Genomic DNA, 20,378 nt, shown 5'->3' with positions numbered 1-20,378 from the left:
ACGTCCAACCGGTAGGAGGCCACGGAGAAGACCCAGGACACGTTGGGAAGACTATGTCTTCCGGCTGGCTTGGGAATGCCTCGGGATCCCCCGGGAAGAGCTGGACGAAGTGCCGGGGAGAGGGAAGTCTGGGCTTCCCTGCTTAGGCTGCTACCCCCGCGGCCCAACCTCGAATAAGCGGGGGCTTCATTATAACACTTATAAAAGACTTATAAAGCCATTTTGATAGTAGGCTAATATAGATAATATAGACACTTACATCATGTGTTGCCTTCATTATAACACTTATATAAGACTTCTCATTTTTTACGGCTCCGGACAGATTTTAGTTTTGTATTTTTGGTCCAATATGAACTTTCTCTATGGCTCCTTCAAAAAAAGTTCATATTGGACCAAAAATACAAAACTAAAATCTGTCCGGAGCCGTAAAAAATGAGAAGTCTTATACAAGTGTTATGAACTCTTTCTACATTTTGGGTTGCAGACCCCTGACTTAGGCTTTCTGTAAGCATGCTATTGTTAGCATGTTATCTTTTTTAGGTCATTTTGCTCTAGTTTTTTTTTTGTTCAGCGTGCTAACTGTTAGCATTTTATTTAAAGGCCTGCTGAAATGAGATTTTCTTATTTAAACGGGGATAGAAGGTCCATTCTATGTGTCATAGTTGATCATTTCGCGATATTGCCATATTTTTGCTGAAAAGATTTAGTAGAGAACATCGACGATAAAGTTTACAACTTTTGGTCGCTAATAAAAAAGCCTGACGGGTCATGGGTTGTAGGGCTCCTCACATCCTCACATTGTTTATAATCATAGCCTCCAGCAGCAAGAGCTATTCGGACCGAGAAAGCGACAATTCCCCCATTAATTTGAGCGAAGATGAAAGATTCCTGGATGACGAAAGTTAGAGTGAAGCACAAAAAAAAAAAAATAGGCGACGGCTTCAGACGGCGGTAGTGGAAACGTTTCAGATGTAATTAGACACATTTACTAGGATCATTCTGGAAAATCCTTTATCTGCTTAGTGTTTTCATAGTGTTTTAGTGAGATTGTAAAGTCATACCTGAAAGTCGGAGGGCTGCGGTGAACACCAGTGTCTCCGAGAGAAGCCGAGCAGCCAAGATCACAGCTGCCTTTTTGAGCTGCAGGAGGAGGTTGCATAATCCACTGAAGTCTCCGGTAAGAGCCAACTTAATATTGCAATTTTACCATCCAAAAACTTGCTGGTTGACGTGGAAAAACATGTTCGCTTGACCGCTCTGTGTTAAAGCTTCACAACAAACAAAGAAACACCGGCTGTGTTTTGGTGCTAAAGGCAGCTGCAATCCACCTCTTTCCACCAACAGCATTCTTCTTTATAGTCTCCATTATTAACTGAACAAATTGCAAAAGATTCAGCAACACAGATGTCCAAATTACTGTGTAATTATGCGATGAAAAAAGACGACTTTTAGCCGTTTGTGGTGCTGGAGTGAAATGTCCCCTCCAACCAATAACGTCACAAATACGCGTCAACATTCCGCGACGTTTTCATCAAGAAACTCTGCGGGAAATTTAAAATTGTAATTTAGTCAACTAAACCGGCCGTATTGGTATGTGTTGCAATGTTAATATTTCATCATTGATATATAAACTATCAGACTGCGTGGTCGGTAGTAGTGGGTTTCAGTAGGCCTTTAATCTTTGACTCTTAAGCATTCACCCAAATTTTCAACCAAAATTGCATTTTAGTACAAAAAAAAAGGTTAGGGCACCTTTAGTTTAAATCTTTCCCAAATGAGCAATTAATCAATCAGCTCTAAACCAGGTTGGCATTCATGTAAAAGCTCGTCATGGAGACAAAGTGCTTGCGTTGGGAGAAAAAGACAGCGTGTGGCATTATGGGATGGAGCGGCTGCTAAGAAAGGCCAAGACGGTGAGCTGACAAGCCAGAAAGATAGATGAAGGCAGGGACTGTTCATATTCTCTCTCGCCCTCAGCGACAAACAGTGGCCGAGAGACATCAATATTAAACACGGCAACAAGACACACACACACAGGGTTATACCCATCTGCATACCAAACACCAGACATCAATATCTAATATGAGCATTTCTATGCTGAATATTTTCCAGACAATCATAAAGTGAGCTTCTCCAGATGATGGAGGTCTCTGTGAGATTAAGGCCAGCACTTAAAGACAAAGATCCGCCTTCTGTGTGCAACAACAACAATTTCTCAAATGTGCTTCGGGAAAAAAAAAAAAATCATGCATTGTTTTATTTTTAAGACTAGACAATGAACTTCTTATATGCGTGCTGGTGAATGACAAAATAATCTGATGCTGTGTTACAGGGAAGACGGAGTTGGCCAAACAGGTGGCGCGCTACATGCACAAGGACATCAAAAAGGTAAAAAAAAAAAAGATGAACACACTTATACCGCACACAACGATGTACAGGGCATCCAAAAAGTACTCAAAGTGCTTCACTTTTTCCACATTTTCAATCAATCAATCAATGTTTATTTATATAGCCCTCAATCACAAATGTCTCAAAGGGCTGTACAAACCACTATCAGGGGTCGAGAACCTTTTTGGCTGAGAGAGCCAAGAAGCCAAATATTTTAAAATGTATTTCCGTAAGAGCCATATAATATTTTTTTTAACACTGAACATAACAAAACGCGTGCATTTTTAAGAAAGACCAACATTTCTTGAGAGGTCTCTTATTCTTTGTAATAACATTGTTATTCTGAAGCTAACTGTGGAGGGGCGTGGCCTGCGGGCCTGCAGCGAACTAGGGTGTTGCCAGGCCTCGAATTCAGCGACAGGTGCGTAGATGGCCCACCTGGGCCTTTTTATATGATCACCTGTCGCTATGTTATAAGCAGCAGCCAGGAGGAGAGACGGGCTTGGGGCTAGAAAACAGAGCGCGAGCGAGAACGAAAGAGAAAAAGACAATTGCTGGAAAGCAACTGAGAGACTTATTGAAAAATAAAACTATATTGTAACCCTGAAACTGGCTCTCATGTCAGTGCTTGTTGGTCTGAAGAAGCCCCACACTAACCAATAATAAATAAATGACTTCTTACCAACTTCTTGAACATAAAAATGCATGACAATATTTTATATTTTGAACGTTATTTTTAACGCTGTGATTACAAGTAGAATTATTCATTATTTATCGTGTTAAGCAATGTCAGCTCAGATTTATCCGAGAGCCAGATGCAGTCATCAAAAGAGCCACATCTGGCTCGCGAGCCATAGGTTCCCTACCCCTGCACTACGACTACGACATCCTCGGAAGAACCCACATAAGGGCAATGAAAACTCACACCCAGTGGGACGCCAGTGACAATGCTGACTATGCGAAACCTTGGAGAGGACCTCAAATGTGGGCAACCCAACCCTCTCTAGGGGACCGAAAGCAATGGATGTCAAGCGGGTCTAACATGATACTGGGAAAGTTCAATCCATAGTGGCTCCAACACAGCCGCGAGAGTTCAGTTCAAAGCGGATCCAAGACAGCAGCGAGAGTCCCGTCCACAGGAAACCATCCCAAGCGGAGGCGGATCAGCATCGTAGAAAAATCCCCAACCGATACACAGGCGAGCGGTCCATCCTGGGTCCCGACCAGCGGTCCATCCTGGGTCTCGACTCTGGACAGCCAGTACTTCATCCGTGGTCATCGGACCGGACACCCTCCACAAGGGAGGGGGTGACAGAGGAGAAAAAGAAAAGAAGCGGCAGATCAACTGGTCTAAAAAGGAAGTCTATTTAAAGGCTAGAGTATACAAATTAGTTTTAAGGTGAGACTTAAATGCTTCTACTGAGGTAGCATCTCGAACTGTTACCGGGAGGGCATTCCAGAGTACTGGAGCCCGAACGGAAAACGCTCTATAGCCCGCAGACTTTTTTTGGGCTTTAGGAATCACTAATAAGCCGGAGTCTTTTGAACGCAGATTTCTTGCCGGGACATATGGTACAATACAATCGGCAAGATAGGATGGAGCTAGACCGTGTAGTATTTTATACGTAAGTAGTAAAACCTTAAAGTCACATCTTAAGTGCACAGGAAGCCAGTGCAGGTGAGCCAGTACAGGCGTAATGTGATCAAACTTTCTTGTTCTTGTCAAAAGTCTAGCAGCCGCATTTTGTACCAACTGTAATCTTTTAATGCTAGACATGGGGAGACCCGAAAATAATACGTTACAGTAGTCGAGACGAGACGTAACAAACGCATGGATAATGATCTCAGCGTCTTATGTTGCAAAATGGAATACATTCATTTTTGTCCTGAAAATTCAACACACAATACCCCATATCGAGAATGTGAAAAGGTCTTTCCAAAATGTTTATGTCCATGTACATTTTTTATTTAATTTTTTTTAGTAAATTTGCTCAACTAAAAACAATATTTTTCACATTCAGTATGTTGAATATCAAAATTTATTTTTTATTAATTTCATTTTGGAATAAGGCTGTGACTGTCATGATCCGCTGCCCTGAACATATATTATTTGGTTTTTGAGTTTGTTTGTGCACTTCCTGGTTGGTTCTGTCGCCATTAGTTTCACCCGTCCCTTGTTTTAGCCTCACACCTGTTTGTAATTACTGTCTCTTATTTATAAGCCTGCCTTTTCCGTTGTTTCGACCCCGCATCCTAGCCTTTGTTTTCCACGACAAGCGACGACGCTGCTCCCGGTTTCTGGTAAATCGGTTTTGTACTTGTTAGCTTCCACGCTATTCCTGTGTTTAGTTCCCTAGCTTCCATGCTAGCGCTTTTGGTTTGCCTTTTCTGCCTAGCACCAGTGTTTTTGTTATTAGCCTGTTTTTAGTTAAAAAAAAAAAACATTATTTCTTACCTGTACGCTGTGTCCGAGCCCGATCTGCATCCTGAAAGAGCACCACCCTCACCACCATGCCCAGCAATCGTCACAGTAACATAACAAAATGTGGAAAAAGGGAAGCTCTGTGAATACATGCACTAACACTTTGAAGACGGAGTTGGCCAAACATGCACAAGGACATCAAAAAGGTAATAAAAAAAAAAAAAGGTGAAGACTCAAAGTGCTTCACTTTTTCCATATTTTATGTTACAACCTTCTGTCAAAATGGATTACATGAATTTTTGTCCTCAAAGATATCAGGTTCAAACACTGATGACATCTGTTAAACAGACAAGAAGCAAGGAATCATGCAGAGACAGAGTTAAATTTTGCTCAATTGAGGAGAGACGTGTTTTGGGCTGTACTCTAGTTATAGATCCAAACTACATTCTAAAAGTCCAGCCCCCGTGCTTCCTCTATTCATATGGGAGGTCCCTGGTTACATCACTGAAGCTGTTGCTGAGGGAAGGGGGTAATCTCAAAAGCTCGTAATATCATCTTGTCTCTGCTATTTCTGCGTCACGGTACTCGATGTTCGGCGTTGGCAGTGAGCAGGCCAATTCTGGAAACAGACTCTGATACGAGACTGGCTTGCAATCTTTTGGATTGCCAGCTTTGCACAGACAAAGAAAAATACAATTTCAGCACAATTGATAACAACTATAACAACGGCCCTTAAGCATAAGAGTTGTGTGATAATATATACATAATTATATTTAAAAAAAATTCAACACACAATACCCCATAACGGCAACTTTTTTATGTCCATGTACATTTTTTATTTAATTTTTTTTAGTAAATTTGCTCAACTAAAAATCTAATATTTTTCACATTCAGTATGTTGAATTTTAAAACAAAAATTAATTGATTTCATTTTGGAATAAAGCTGTAACATAATATGTGGGAAAAGGGAAGCTCTGTGAATGTATTATAGAAATGTAACCAAAATATTAAAAACTCAGCTTGTATTTGAGGTGTAACAAATACATGTATTCAGATCCAATCAGTACATACTAAGACTCCAGAGGGACAGGAATGGTCAGGTGGAACATTAGAATGTCGTGTAAGGGTCAGTTTAGAATAATAGAACACATCCATGTTCATAGTTCTCCCAGTCAGTACACAAAGCAGCATGCTCTGATTCTCTCAACTATTGTGTAATTCCAGGGATTCATCCGCATGGATATGTCCGAGTTCCAGGAAAAACACGAGGTAAAAGGCATTTTTAACTTCTACAATTTTATCAGGTAAATGGTGTCTTTTTTACTTCACCACTACACACATCGACAAACACTTTTGCACACATTTTTAGTTATTTTTGTGGCGGAAAAGAATACAAGACAGGGACAAAGTTTTCTAATCTCTATTGTCATGTTTTTTTTAGCCTTTTTATTTAAGGGTGACCCTCAACTTTGACAATTATCTCTTTTCTGTGTACTATTTGCTCACAACACATTGGGAGTGAAGTATAAGCAGTGGTTCTCATCCTTTTTTTCAGTGATGTACCCCCTGTTAACATTTTTTTTAAATTCAAGTACCCCCTAATCAGAGCAAAGCATTTTTGGTTGAAAAAAAGAGATAAAGAAGTAAAATAAAGCACTATGTCATCAGTTTATGATTTATTAAATTGTATAACGGAGCAAAATATTGCTCATTTGTAGTGGTCTTTCTTGAGCTATTTGGAAAAAAAGATTTAAAAATAACTAAAAACTTGTTGAAAAATAAACAAGTGATTCAATTACAAATAAAGATTTCTACACATAGAAGTAATCATCAACTTAAAGTGCCCTCTTTGGGGATTGTAATAGAGATCCATCGGGATTCATGAACTTAATTCGAAACATTTCTTTACAAAAAAATAAATCTTTAACATCAATATTTATGGAACATGTCCACAAAAAATCTATCTGTCAACACTGAATATTGCATTGTTGCATTTCTTTTCACAGTTTATGAACTTACATTCATATTTTGTTGAAGTATTATTCAATAAATATATTTATAAAGGATTTTTGAAGGGCTTCACGGTGGCAGAGGGGTTAGTGCGTCTGCCTCACAATACGAAGGTCCTGCAGTCCTGGGTTCAAATCCAGGCTCGGGATCTTTCTGTGTGGCGTTTGCATGTTCTCCCCGTGAATGCGTGGGTTCCCTCCGGGTACTCCGGCTTCCTCCCACTTCCAAAGACATGCACCTGGGGATAAGTTGATTGGCAACACTAAATTAGCCCTAGTGTGTGAATGTGAGTGTGAATGTTGTCTGTCTATCTGTGTTGGCCCTGCGATGAGGTGGCGATTTGTCCAGGGTGTACCCCGCCTTCCACCCGATTGTAGCTGAGATAGGCGCCAGCGCCCCCCGCTACCCCGAACGGGAATAAGCGGCAGAAAATAGATGGATGGAAGGATTTTTGAATTGTTGCTATTTTTAGAATATTTTTAAAAACTCTCACGTACCCCTTGGCATACCTTCAAGTACCCCATTTGAGAACCACTGGTATAATGCATACATAATATTGTTCTGGGCCTTTTTTACTCCAAGCTTTAGATTATTTTACCTAGATCCATTGGGAAATTAATAAAAAAATCACTTTAGTATGATGTATTTTTTAATTATTATTCATTATTAATTTGGCTGTCATAAAGTGATTTTTAACAGATTGTTCATGACAATCCTGTCTCATGATACTGCTGCATGACAAAAAATGAATTGAAAAGTTGCTAAGTGACCAACACTGACCCCTCTTGCTGTGTCTTCTTATTCTCTGGCAGACCACGTGTGTTATAATGCAGATCCAAGTTTATTTGTGGCGGGCAGCTTTGGTTCGCTTTCAAATGCGATGTTTTTGAAGGTTTCCTCGTCCCGTTTCTCTCCGCTCAGGTCGCAAAGTTCATTGGCTCGCCGCCAGGATACGTGGGACACGAGGAAGGAGGTCAGCTGACCAAGCTGTTGAAGGCGTGTCCTAATGCCGTCGTCCTGTTTGACGAAGTGGACAAGGCTCACCCGGACGTCCTCACCATCATGCTGCAGCTTTTCGACGAGGCAGGTGCACGCGACGGCGAATTAGCGGCAGTGCGACTCTTGAGTGACGGTTGTCCTTTCGCTGGCTCCGCCCCCACAGGGTCGTCTCACAGACGGCAAGGGAAAGACCATCGAATGCAAAGACGCCATCTTCATCATGACGTCGAACGTGGCGAGCGAAGAGATTGCCCAGCACGGACTGCAGCTGCGGCAGGAAGCGGAGGAGGTCAGCCGCAGGAAGCTGGCAGATAATCTAGGTGAGGGAGACGTGACGCACAAACATTCAAAGATGACACACAGGGTGGATCACCTGGACTCAAACTGATTTAGGCTTTTTGCGTAGGATTCGATGAGTCGCCACTTGGCGTAGGGCCATATATTATCACCACACACACACTATTTAGAAAGACCGTATTTGTCGGACTATAAGGCGCACTTAAAATCCTTTCTTTTTCTCAAAACTCGACAGTGCGCCTTATAACCCGCTACGCCTAATGTACGGAATAATTCGGGTTGTGCTTACCGACCTCAAAGCTATTTTATTTGGTACATGGTGAAATGATAAGTGTGACCAGTAGATGGCAGTCAAACATAGGAGATGCATGTAGACTGCAATATGACTCAAGTAAACACCAGCATTTTATATGTTGCATTGAAAATAAACATTACACGTGGCGCTCAAAAATCCATCAAAAAATGTTTCTACAACTTTGGTAAGCTATGAAGCCGCACAATAGAAACAAGTCTTTTGGCTTTTTATGCCAACCATTTGCCTTTTTAAAGCATTACATGGATTCAATTCTTTAAGATCTCAATATACGGGGGAAAAATTCAGGATTTTCAACTTTTAGAACGGGGGTTAGCAACCCGCGGCTCTTTAGCGCCACCCTAGTGGCCCCCCGGAGCTTTTTAAAAAAAGTTTGTATCAAAATGGAAAAGATGGTGTAAAAAATATAATTTTAGTTTTATTATTGTTATTATAAAAGAGCAAACATGACACAAAGCTTCCTAATTGTTAGAAATCCTACTGTTTGTACCAAACATGCTTCACTGATGAGAGGATTAGGCGAACGGTGTTTTGTCCTACTAATTTCGGCAGGCCTTGAACGCACCGTAGTTTGTTTACATCAGGGGTGTCCAAACTTTTTCCACTGAGGGCCGCACACTGAAAAATCAAAGCAGGCGGGGGCCATTTTCATAATTTTTATTTTAAAAACCAATACAATATATGTATAAAAAATATACATTTTGGCCTCCACTCAGTTATGATCCCGGGGACCCCAAAGGGTTTTAGTCAAAAAAAATAATAAAAATGTGTCATTATTCAGTATTATTATTATTCAAGTTTTAAATCTCTAGATCAACATTAGAGGAAAAACACAAAATATGCAATATTTTCACCCAATTACTTTTTTAGGTGGAATATTTGAGATTATATAATAAATGGAGCATTAATTTTGGATTTCGATTCATTATTATTTTTTGAACAATGACACGTAAAAACAAATCACACTAAAATAATTGGGGATCCAAAAGTGTCCTGCTCATTTAGGTTTAAAAAAATAAATAATACATTTTTTTTACTGTTTACTTTTAGCACAATAATCTCGAGATCAAGTTCAGATATATCCGTCAATTTTAAGTTTTATTGTTGTTCATGTTTTGTTTGTTTTGGGCCTTCTTTTAAAAAAACATCTCAGTTTTTTGATGTGGCAAAACACAAAATATGCAACATTTTCCCCAAAAAATATTTCAAAGTGGAATATTTAATGTGACGTAATCGGAGCCTTGAATAGGTCAATAATTCAAAATGACATTGATTTTGATTCAATATTATTTTTTAAAGAAAGAAAACAGCCTGCATGGCAGCTTTGTGTTGTAACAGTAAGCATTGCAACAATTTCTTGTTACATTTCACTTGTTTGCTCTTTTATACCACTTTTTATGTTTTTAATTTTTTTCAATTGTATTCTCAAAATGTGCCGTGGGGCCGGTAAAAAATAACCCCCGGGCCGCACTTTGAACACCCCTGGTTTACATTTACAACTTTCTCCGACGCTGCCAAATTAAGACGTATTTTATGCCACTCAAGATGCTATTCAGGCATATTTGGTCAGTGCATGACTGCAAGCTAATCAATGCTAACATGCTATTTAGGCTAGCTATATGTACATATTGCAACATTATGACTCATTTGTAGGTATATTTGAGCTCATTTAATTTCCTTATGTCATTGGTGTATTTAATTTATATTTGCATGTCTCATGGCACATTATCTGTTTGTAATATTGGCTGCATGTCCGATAGTTGTTTGTGTGACATGGTGTTACAGACAGCTCCAGAATGATTTGTTTTTATTAGAATTTTTGGTCCGACATGGCTCTTTCAACATTTTGGATGGCCGACCCCGGTTTTAGACTAACCAAAAGAAAGGTACTACTCTGATTACTTTACTAATATTAAGTAAGGTCTTTGTTTATATGTGCTGTGATTGACTGGGGACCGATCCAAGGTGCACCATATTCTTTGAACAAAGGCAACTGGGATAGTCTCCAGCACACTCGAAATGAATGGAAGTGTTTTTAAAGGCCTACTGAAATGAGATTTTCTTATTTAAACGGGGATAGCAGGTCCATTCTATGTGTCATACTTGATCATTTCGCGATATTGCCATATTTCTGTTGAAAGGATTTAGTAGAGAACATCGACGATAAAGTTCGCAACTTTTGGTCTCTAATAAAAAAGCCTTGCCTTTACCGGAAGTAGCAGACGATGACGTCACCGGTGTGAGGGATCCTCACATCCCCACATTGTCTATAATGGGAGCCTCCAACAAAAAGAGCTATTCGGACCGAGAAAACGACAATTTCCCCATTAATTTGAGCGAGGATGAAAGATTTGTGGCTGAGGATATTAATAGCGAAGGACTAGAAAAAAAATAAATAAATAAAAAAGTAAAAAAAAAAAAGGCGATTGCATTGTGAGCGATTCAGAGGTTTTTAGACACATTTACTAGGATGATTCTGGGAAATCCCTTATCTTTCTATTGTGTTGCTAGTGTTTTAGTGAGTTAAATAGTACCTGGGGCTTCACGGTGGAAGAGGGGTTAGTGCGTCTGCCTCACAATACGAAGGTCCTGCAGTCCTGGGTTCAAATCCAGGCTTGGGATCTTTCTGTGTGGAGTTTGCATGTTCTCCCCGTGAATGCGTGGGTTCCCTCCGGGTACTCCGGCTTCCTCCCACTTCCAAAGACATGCACCTGGGGATAAGTTGATTGGCAACACTAAATTGGTGAATGTAAGTGTAAATGTTGTCTGTCTATCTGTGTTGGCCCTGCGATGAGGTGGCGACTTGTCCAGGGTGTACCCTGCCTTCCGCCCGATTGTAGCTGAGATAGGCCCCAGCGCCCCCCGCGACCCCGAAAGGGAATAAGTAGTAGAGGATGGATGGATGGATGGAAATAGTACCTGATAGTCGGAAGAGTGTGTCCACGGGTGTGTTGACGCCAGTCTCTGAGAGAATTAGTCACGGCAGCAGCAGCACGACAGAAATTCCGCTGATCTCCGGTAAGAGGCGACTTTTTACCACAATTTTCTCACCGAAACCTGCCGGTTGACAATTGGTCGGGATCCGTGTTTGCTTGACCGCTCTAATCCATAGTAAAGCTTCACCTCCGGGAATTTTAAAGAAGGAAACACCGTGTGTTTGTGTGGCTAAAGGCTATAAGCTTCCCACCTCCATCTTTCTACTGTGACTTCTCCAATATTAATTGAACAAATTGCAAAAGATTCAGCAACACAGATGTCCAAAATACTGTGGAATTATGCGATTAAAGCAGACGACTTTTAGCCGCTAGTGGTGCTGTGCTAATATGTCTCCTCCAACTCGAGATGTCACGCGCACGCGTCATCATTCCGCGACGTTTTCAACAGGAAACTCCGCAGGAAATTTAAAATTGTAATTTAGTAAACTAAAAAGGCCGTATTGGCAATGTTAATATTTCATCATTGATATATAAACTATCAGACTGCGTGGTCGGTAGTAGTGGGTTTCAGTAGGCCTTTAAGTGGTGTCTAACGTTAAACTGATGACTGTTTCCTCCTCAGAGGACGTACAGAAAGGAGACGACATTAGAATCTCCAGGAAGTTTAAGGATTCTGTCATCCGCCCGATCCTGAAGGTAACTTTGTATTTTTTTTATAAACCGCCCGTGTCCTAAACAAGTTCCCATGTCGTTCCTCAACTTTGGTTCCGGTGTTCCTGCACAGGCACATTTCAGGAGGGACGAGTTTCTGGGTCGGATCAACGAAATCGTCTACTTCCTGCCGTTCTGTCACTCGGAGCTGCTGCAGCTGGTCAGCAAGGAGCTTAGCTTCTGGGCCAAGAAGGTACGCCTCCGTGGTTAAGTCTGGCACACTTGGCCGAGGTTGAATGCAATCCGATCTGGGACCCGCATTCCCATAGGCAATAAGGGGAGTAGAAATGAGCTGTCCCAGGGTCAAGTTGGCACGCCCAGACAGGCTTCGATAACGCCGTGTCAATCATAGGGCCCTCTTATTATTTTCATATTATTGTTGACGCTCGATCTTCTTTGGGTGTTTGTTTTTGCACAATAAGCCAAAGAAAAAGCAAAACGTGTACACAGGAAGGCTTGAGAGGTTCCATGTCCTTATCTTTATGGAAATTAACTAGAAAGAGAAGAGTGGAGCGAAACCTCAGCGTGCGTCTGAGTGGGCGTGTCCTCATTGCACCCGCCGTTATAAGCCGTGATGTCCTCCAATGGGACTTTATACACACACACACACACACGCACACACACACAGATCAATATAATGTGCCAGTGCCGCTCTCTGTAATGCGATTACAGTGTTTAACATGTGGAGTCTTCATCAATATTTAATTATTAATATTACCGCTGGTGACCCGGCGGCCAACACGACCCTGCAGGCGACTGACGGCAGCCCGACTTTTGCTGCTCTTTGTGCATGTGTTTGTCTACTTTTACCGACAATAATACCGAGTCATTGCATTAGCATGTGTCCAATCTATTTACACATGATGAATATATACTATTACACAATATATACTTTTAAAAAATAATGTTTGTAAAATTACTTGAATGTTAGTTTTCTACATATAATATTACAATATAATTTTAAAAGTTATGGTCATTTTATTTCATACCAAGAAGATCCGATCATATCACAGGAAAAAAGAGAAATACAAGCAGAAATAAAAAATAAAATTAATTAAGAAAAATAAAACAATCCACAATATTCAATATATTGTTTTCTTGATTCTCATAAAATACGCACATTTTTTGTAATATTAAACTCCATTTTTCACATTACAATACAACATTTTTCTAGTAATATTTTGGCATTTTATTATTTAATTTTTATCTTTTTTTTTCAAATAATTAATATTTTACAATGGCAAAATTGCTTCTTTCTTTTTTAATCGTTAAATACAAGGTATTAATAGTATTAATTACTACTTTTTCCCCTCATAATATTAATGTTTAATTCTGGTGAAATTCCAGTTTTGACATTGGCATGTATTCTATTTCCAGCCAATAAATACATAAAATAATTAGTATGCAATGGGGCGGTATAGCTCGGTTGAATGTTTTTTTTCTCTTAGTGTTTTTTTAACTAATTTCATTTAAAATATGTTTTTATGATTGTTGTAATAGAACTTAACCTACATCAATTACTTTTGCAATATCAAACTTCACTTTTCACATGGATGGATGGATTTGTTTATTTATAAACACAATTACGCTTCTTCCCCCCCTTTTTTTAAACTTTAAATACCTTCCATCCATCCATTTTCTATAGCTCGGCATAGCTCGGTTGGTAGAGTGGCCGTGCCAGCAACTTGAGGGTTGCAGGTTCGATCCCCGCTTCCGCCATCCTAGTTACTGCCGTTGTGTCCTTGGGCAAGACACTTTACCCACCTGCTCCCAGTGCCACCCACACTGGTTCAAATGTAACTTAGATATTGGGTTTCACTATGTAAAGCGCTTTGAGTCAATAGAGAAAAAGCGCTATATAAATATCATTCACTTCACAAAAAACTTGAATGTTAGCTTTTCTCATATATTACATTATGATTGTAATATAACTTGATTCTCCTGAAATAAGCATTTATTTTCTAATATAATAAACTTAATTTGTCAAATAACGATACAACATTGTCCTAGTAATGTTTAAAAAATGTTCTTGGAAATTGTTTTTATTGTTTCACTCTGATATTTTATTTCAATTAAAGAAATATTATTTCTTGCAAAATGACAAGAAATGCCTCGTTTTACTTTGTAATTTCCAAGAAAAAAAGTTGCAATTTTATAATAATTCCAGCATTAATTACTATTTTCTCTCAATAATCTGGTAAAATTACAGTTGTGACATTAGCATGTACTGAATTTATTTACACCCAATAAATACATTAAATAATTATGACACAATTTGTAATTTTTTCATGTTTGTAAAATTACTTGATTATTTTTTTTAATATTACATTATGATTCTAATATTAAAATTTGATCCTTCTGATAAGCAAATTTTATAATAAATTTAACTTTGTCACATAACAAAACATTGTTTAATATTTTGAATATTTATCTCCTAAATTATTTTAAGTGTTTTACTCTAAATATTACATTTTATATTTTGCGTAAACATATATATTATTTTTCAAAATTACAGCTTATTGATATTCATAATTAATGTTCATATAATTTATATTTTATTCTGGTAAAATTGCACTTGTTCACAATATAGTTCTAGTATTACTACTCTTTTCTCATAATATTCATTTAAAATGTCAGCTTTGACATGTGCGTATTAAAACCAATATGTAGCCAATAAATAAATAAGATTATTATGCAGTATATACTTTTTTTTTTAAATGATGCTCGTAATATGACTTGGAAGTTGCCTTTCTAAAAGACGTTATGATTGCAATATTATAATTTGATTCTCCTGAAATAAGCATTTTTTCCCTAATATCAAACTTCATTTCTCACAGAAAAGTTTGATGGCAAAACAAGTAATAGTTTGACATTTTTCTATTATATTTTATTCTGTTTTTTTCTTGTAAAATTACAACTTGCTGCTACTGCTAATTATGTTCTCGAATAATTAAGATTCTACTTTTAGATTACAACTTTTTTCCTTAGAAAATGCAACATGATTTTAGTATTTATTGCAACTTTTTTCCTCACAATATTCATGTTTAATTCTGGTAAAATGACAACGTTGACATAGCATGCATTAAATCAACTTACACCACAATAAATACATCATTATTATTTTACTGTATAAACCTTTCTCAAACCATGCCTGTAAAATGATTTCAATGTTAGCTCGTTATGATTGTAATATTAGAACTTAACCTATATCTATTACTTTTTGCAATATCAATCTTCACTTATCACATAGAAGTACATTTATCAGAATAAGTCAAATTTACAAGAAATATGTTGCACTTCTATGTGAAAAGTGAAGTTTGATATTGCAAAAAGTAATAAATATAGGTTAAGTTCTAATACTACAACTGTAAAAACATATTTTAAGTAAAAGTAGTTAAAAAAGATAGAACACTTAGAGAGAAAAAAGCAGTACATTTATCAGAATAAGTCTGTTTTCTCTTTTTTAACTACTTTTAATTAAAATATGTTTTTACGATTGTAATATTATAACCTAACCTATATCTATTACTTTTTGCTATATCAAACTTCACTTTTCACATAAAAGTGTAACATTTTTCTTGTGAATGATAAATGTACTGGGTTTTTTTCTTAGTGTTTTTTTTAACTAATTTTATTTAAAATATGTTTTTATGATTGTTGTAATAGAACTTAACCTACATCAATTACTTTTGCAATATCAAACTTCACTTTTCACAAAGAAGTGCAACAATTTTCTTGTGATTTTGACTTATTCTCAGTTTTTTCTTTATTTTAACTACTTTTAATTAAAATATGTTTTTATAATTGTAATATTATAACTTAACCTATATCTATTACATTTTGCAATATCAAACTTCACTTTTAACATAGGACAACATTTTTCTTGTGAATTTGACTTCAAATGATAAACATACTGCTTTATTAGTTTTTTTTAAACTCATTTTATTTAAAATGTTTTTATGATTGTAATATTAGAATTGAACTTATATCAAACTTCACTTTTCACATAAAAGTGCAACATTTTTCTTGTGAATTTGACTTATTCTGATAAATGTACTGTTTTTTTTTCTTAGTGTTTTTTTAACTAATTTTATTTAAAATATGTTTTTATGATTGTTGTAATATAACTTAACCTACATCAATTACTTTTGCAATATCAAACTTCACTTTTCACATAGAAGTGCAACAATTTTCTTGTGATTTTGACTTATTCTGATAAATGTACTGCTTTTTTTTCTCAGTTTTTTCTTTATTTTAACTACTTTTAATTAAAATATGTTTTTATAATTGTAATATTATAACTTAACCTATATCTATTATATTTTGCAATATCAAACTTCACTTTTCACATAGGACAACATTTTTCTTGTGAATTTGACTTCAAATGATAAACATACTGCTTTATTACTTTTTTTTAACTCATTTTATTTAAAATATGTTTTTATGATTGTAATATTAGAATTGAACTTATATCAAACTTCACTTTTCACATAAAAGTGCAACATTCTTCTTGTGAATTTGACTTATTCTGATAAATGTACTGTTTTTTTTTTCTTAGTGTTTTTTTAACTAATTTTATTTAAAATATGTTTTTATGATTGTTGTAATAGAACTTAACCTACATCAATTACTTTTGCAATATCAAACTTCACTTTTCACATAGAAGTGCAACAATTTTCTTGTGATTTTGACTTATTCTGATAAAAGTACTGCTTTTTTTTCTCAGTTTTTTCTTTACTTTAACTACTTTTAATTAAAATATGTTTTTATAATTGTAATATTATAACTTAACCTATATCTATTACATTTTGCAATATCAAACTTCACTTTTCACATAGGACAACATTTTTCTTGTGAATTTGACTTCAAATGATAAACGTACTGCTTTTTTTTTGTTTGTTTTTAACTCATTTTATTTAAAATATGTTTTTATAAGTGTAATATTAGAATTTAACTTATATCAAACTTCACTTTTCTCATAAAAGTACAACATTTTTCTTCTGAAAATTTCCTTATTCTGATATTTATTTTAAGTAGTTATAATTAGTATATAATAGTATATAACTTTACCTATATTAATTAGTTTTTGTAATTTTAAACCTCACTTTTCACATACATAAGTACAATATTTGTGAAATTTACTAAATTTGATAAATTTACGTAGTACATTTGCTGTTTTTTTTTCTATATTATTTAAAAAATATATATATAAAAAAATACAACTTAATGCTACTAAAAATGTTCCTCATAATTAATATTTTACAATTATTTTTATTAAATACAAGTGATTCTAGTATCAATCACCACTTATTTTCTTATTGCTTGTCCCTATCGAGGTCGCGGGGGTCTATCTCAGCTCATATTTATATGAAATTGTGGTAAAATGTGTTCAAATGGAAGTATTTATGACGTGAGGTTGACTCGTAAATGAATGTTTACATGCACAGCCTCTCATTGAGCAGAATGTTATTAACATGCGGCGCTAAATGAGTCTAACTGATCATTACTATTGATTAGTGTTTGATAAAAACGCATTAGGGAAGTGTCGATTAGAGCCTGTAAAAAATGCTGCTGGACATTTTCTCACTCGTCACACTGTGTGTGTAATGTGGATTCACCAGTTTTTGTTTTGTTTTTTACAGTGACTGACCTCTTGTTTTCTTTGTGTGTGTGTGTGTGTGTGTGTGTGTGTGTGTGTGTGCGTGTGTGTGTGTGTGTGTACCGTGATTAGGCCAAGCAGCGCCATGACATCACTCTCCAGTGGGATCGCACGGTTCTGGACTTGCTGGCGGGCGGATACAACTTGCATTACGGAGCACGCTCTATCAAACATGAGGTGGGCACAACGTTAAAGAGGAACATTATCAACAGACCTATGTAAGCGTCAATATATACCTTGATGTTGCAGAAAAAAGACCATATATTTTTTTAACCGATTTCCCAACTCTAAATGGGTGAATTTTGGCAAATCAAACGCCTTTCTGTTTATCGGTCTTTTAGCGATGACGTCAGAACGTGACGTCACCGAGGTAACACACCCGCCATTTTCATTTTCACATTACAAACACCGGGTCTCAGCCCTGTTATTTTCCGTTTTTTCGACTGTTTTCCGTACCTTGGAGACATCATGCCTCGTCGGTGTGTTGTTGGAGGGTGTAACAACACGATCAGGGAGGGATTCAAGTTGATTTACGTACAATGTGCTAACATGCTATTTACCGGGGATGCTAAGGCAGACATGGCACAGAGATGTATGGATAACCTGCAGATCCATTTCCAACGATAAAGTCAACGAAATCACAAAGGTGAGTTTTGTTGATGTTATTGACTTATGTGCTAATCAGACATATTGGGTCGCAGCATGACTGCCACCTAATCAATCAATCAATGTTTATTTATATAGCCCCAAATCACAAATGTCTCAAAGGACTGCACAAATCATTACGACTACAACATCCTCGGAAGAACCCACAAAAGGGCAAGGAAAACTCACACCCAGTGGGCAGGGAGAATTCACATCCAGTGGGACGCCAGTGACAATGCTGACTATGAGAAACCTTGGAGAGGACCTCAGATGTGGGCAACCCCCCCCCCCCCCCCCCCCCCCTCTAGGGGACCGAAAGCAATGGATGTCGAGCGGGTCTAACATGATACTGTGAAAGTTCAATCCATAGTGGCTCCAACACAGCCGCGAGAGTTCAGTTCAAGCGGATCCAAGACAGCAGCGAGAGTCCCGTCCACAGGAGACCATCTCAAGCGGAGGCGGATCAGCAGCGTAGAGATGTCCCCAACCGATACAGGCGAGCGGTCCATCCTGGGTCCCGACGAGCGGTCCATCCTGGGTCTCGACTCTGGACAGCCAGTACTTCATCCATGGTCATCGGACCAGACCCCCTCCACAAGGGAGGGGGGGACATAGGAGAAAGAAAAGAAGCGGCAGATCAACTGGTCTAAAAAGGAGGTCTATTTAAAGGCTAGAGTATACAGATGAGTTTTAAGGTGAGAGTTAAACGCTTCTACTGAGGTAGCAACTCGAACTGTTACCGGGAGGGCATTCCAGAGTACTGGAGCCCGAACGGAAAACGCTCTATAGCCCGCAGACTTTTTTTGGGCTCTAGGAATCACTAATAAGCCTTAGTCTTTAATCGATGCTAACATGCTATTTAGGTTAGTTGTATGTACATTTGTAGCTATATTTGCATCCAGCGTTTCCCTCCACCCACATTTAATGCCAAACAAACACTTACCAATGGATGGATTTAAGTCCCAAACGTTTGGTCTGCACATTTTACCGGCGATGCTAAGGCAGACATGGCCGAATAGCGTCAACAGCTATTCGCTCAATAGCTTCAGTTTGTTCTTCAATTTCGTTTTCACTATCTGCCTCCATACTCCAACCATCCGTTTCAATACACGCGTAATCTGTTGAATCGCTTAAGCCGCTGAAATCCGAGTCTGAATCCGAGCTAATGTCGCTATATGTTGCTGTGCTATCCACCTGGATAGCATGTATATCACTGGATGACGTCACAGGAAAATGGACGGTGGCTTCACAGATAGCGAAAATCAGGCACTTAAAAGCCTTTTTTTCGGGATATTGCGTGATCGGTAAAATTTTGAAAAAAACTTTGAAAAATAAAATAAGCCACTGGTAACTGATTTTTATTGGTTTTAACCCTTCTGAAAGTGTGATAATGTTCCCCTTAATATTAGCGTCAACCAAATTCCACAACTGCTAAATGTTTCAAAAAGCATGAAATAGCGCCACCTAACAGGCAGCTCCATATCTATTTGTGCCACAAACAAATAGATGAGCATTTTCCATACATTGATTTTATTTTAATAGCGACAAGTTCAAACCGGGGTTGACCTAATCTGATTTATTGGTCCAAAAATAGCAATACAAACTAAAGTATCTAAATAAGAGCTGGGCAAATATTTTGACTCAGGGGCAACATTGAGAGAAACAAATGTGTCTGGGGGGGGCCAATGTGTATGTTTTTTTTAAGAACACTAACACCAAAAGTCACAATGTCCGATAGAATTCTAAAAACGTTATGACAGACCACCTCGAAAAAAAATGGGAGTTTTACAGTTTTTTACTGAATGGGACATTAAAATAGAGAAAGTGGGATTTACAATATTAAATAAATGGGTTGTACTTGTATAGCGCTTTTCTACCTTCAAGGTACTCAAAGCGCTTTGACACTACTTCCACATTTACCCATTCACACACACATTCACACACTGATGGAGGGAGCTGCCATGCAAGGCGCCAACCAGCACCCATCAGGAGCAAGGG

At 37.6% G+C, this 20,378-nt stretch overlaps 1 protein-coding gene across 1 annotated transcript in view; it reads left to right on the top strand.

Annotated features, from left to right (window-relative positions):
• Positions 1–20,378, top strand: part of clpb (ClpB family mitochondrial disaggregase) — a 93,158-nt gene that overhangs the window by 71,275 nt on the left and 1,505 nt on the right. Inside the window, exons 9-15 of the mRNA XM_061919122.1 lie at positions 2,333–2,388; positions 6,035–6,079; positions 7,742–7,903; positions 7,983–8,139; positions 11,988–12,061; positions 12,150–12,269; positions 17,808–17,912. Of these exons, the coding sequence (XP_061775106.1) occupies positions 2,333–2,388; positions 6,035–6,079; positions 7,742–7,903; positions 7,983–8,139; positions 11,988–12,061; positions 12,150–12,269; positions 17,808–17,912 (719 nt within the window). The remainder of the gene's footprint in view (positions 1–2,332; positions 2,389–6,034; positions 6,080–7,741; positions 7,904–7,982; positions 8,140–11,987; positions 12,062–12,149; positions 12,270–17,807; positions 17,913–20,378) is intronic.

The sequence above is a fragment of the Nerophis ophidion genome, linkage group LG13 (assembly GCF_033978795.1).
Source record: "Nerophis ophidion isolate RoL-2023_Sa linkage group LG13, RoL_Noph_v1.0, whole genome shotgun sequence".
Taxonomy (NCBI): Eukaryota; Metazoa; Chordata; class Actinopteri; order Syngnathiformes; family Syngnathidae; genus Nerophis; species Nerophis ophidion.
The sequence above is the reverse complement of the archived record's forward strand: the minus strand, read 5'-3'. Positions and strand labels throughout refer to the sequence as shown.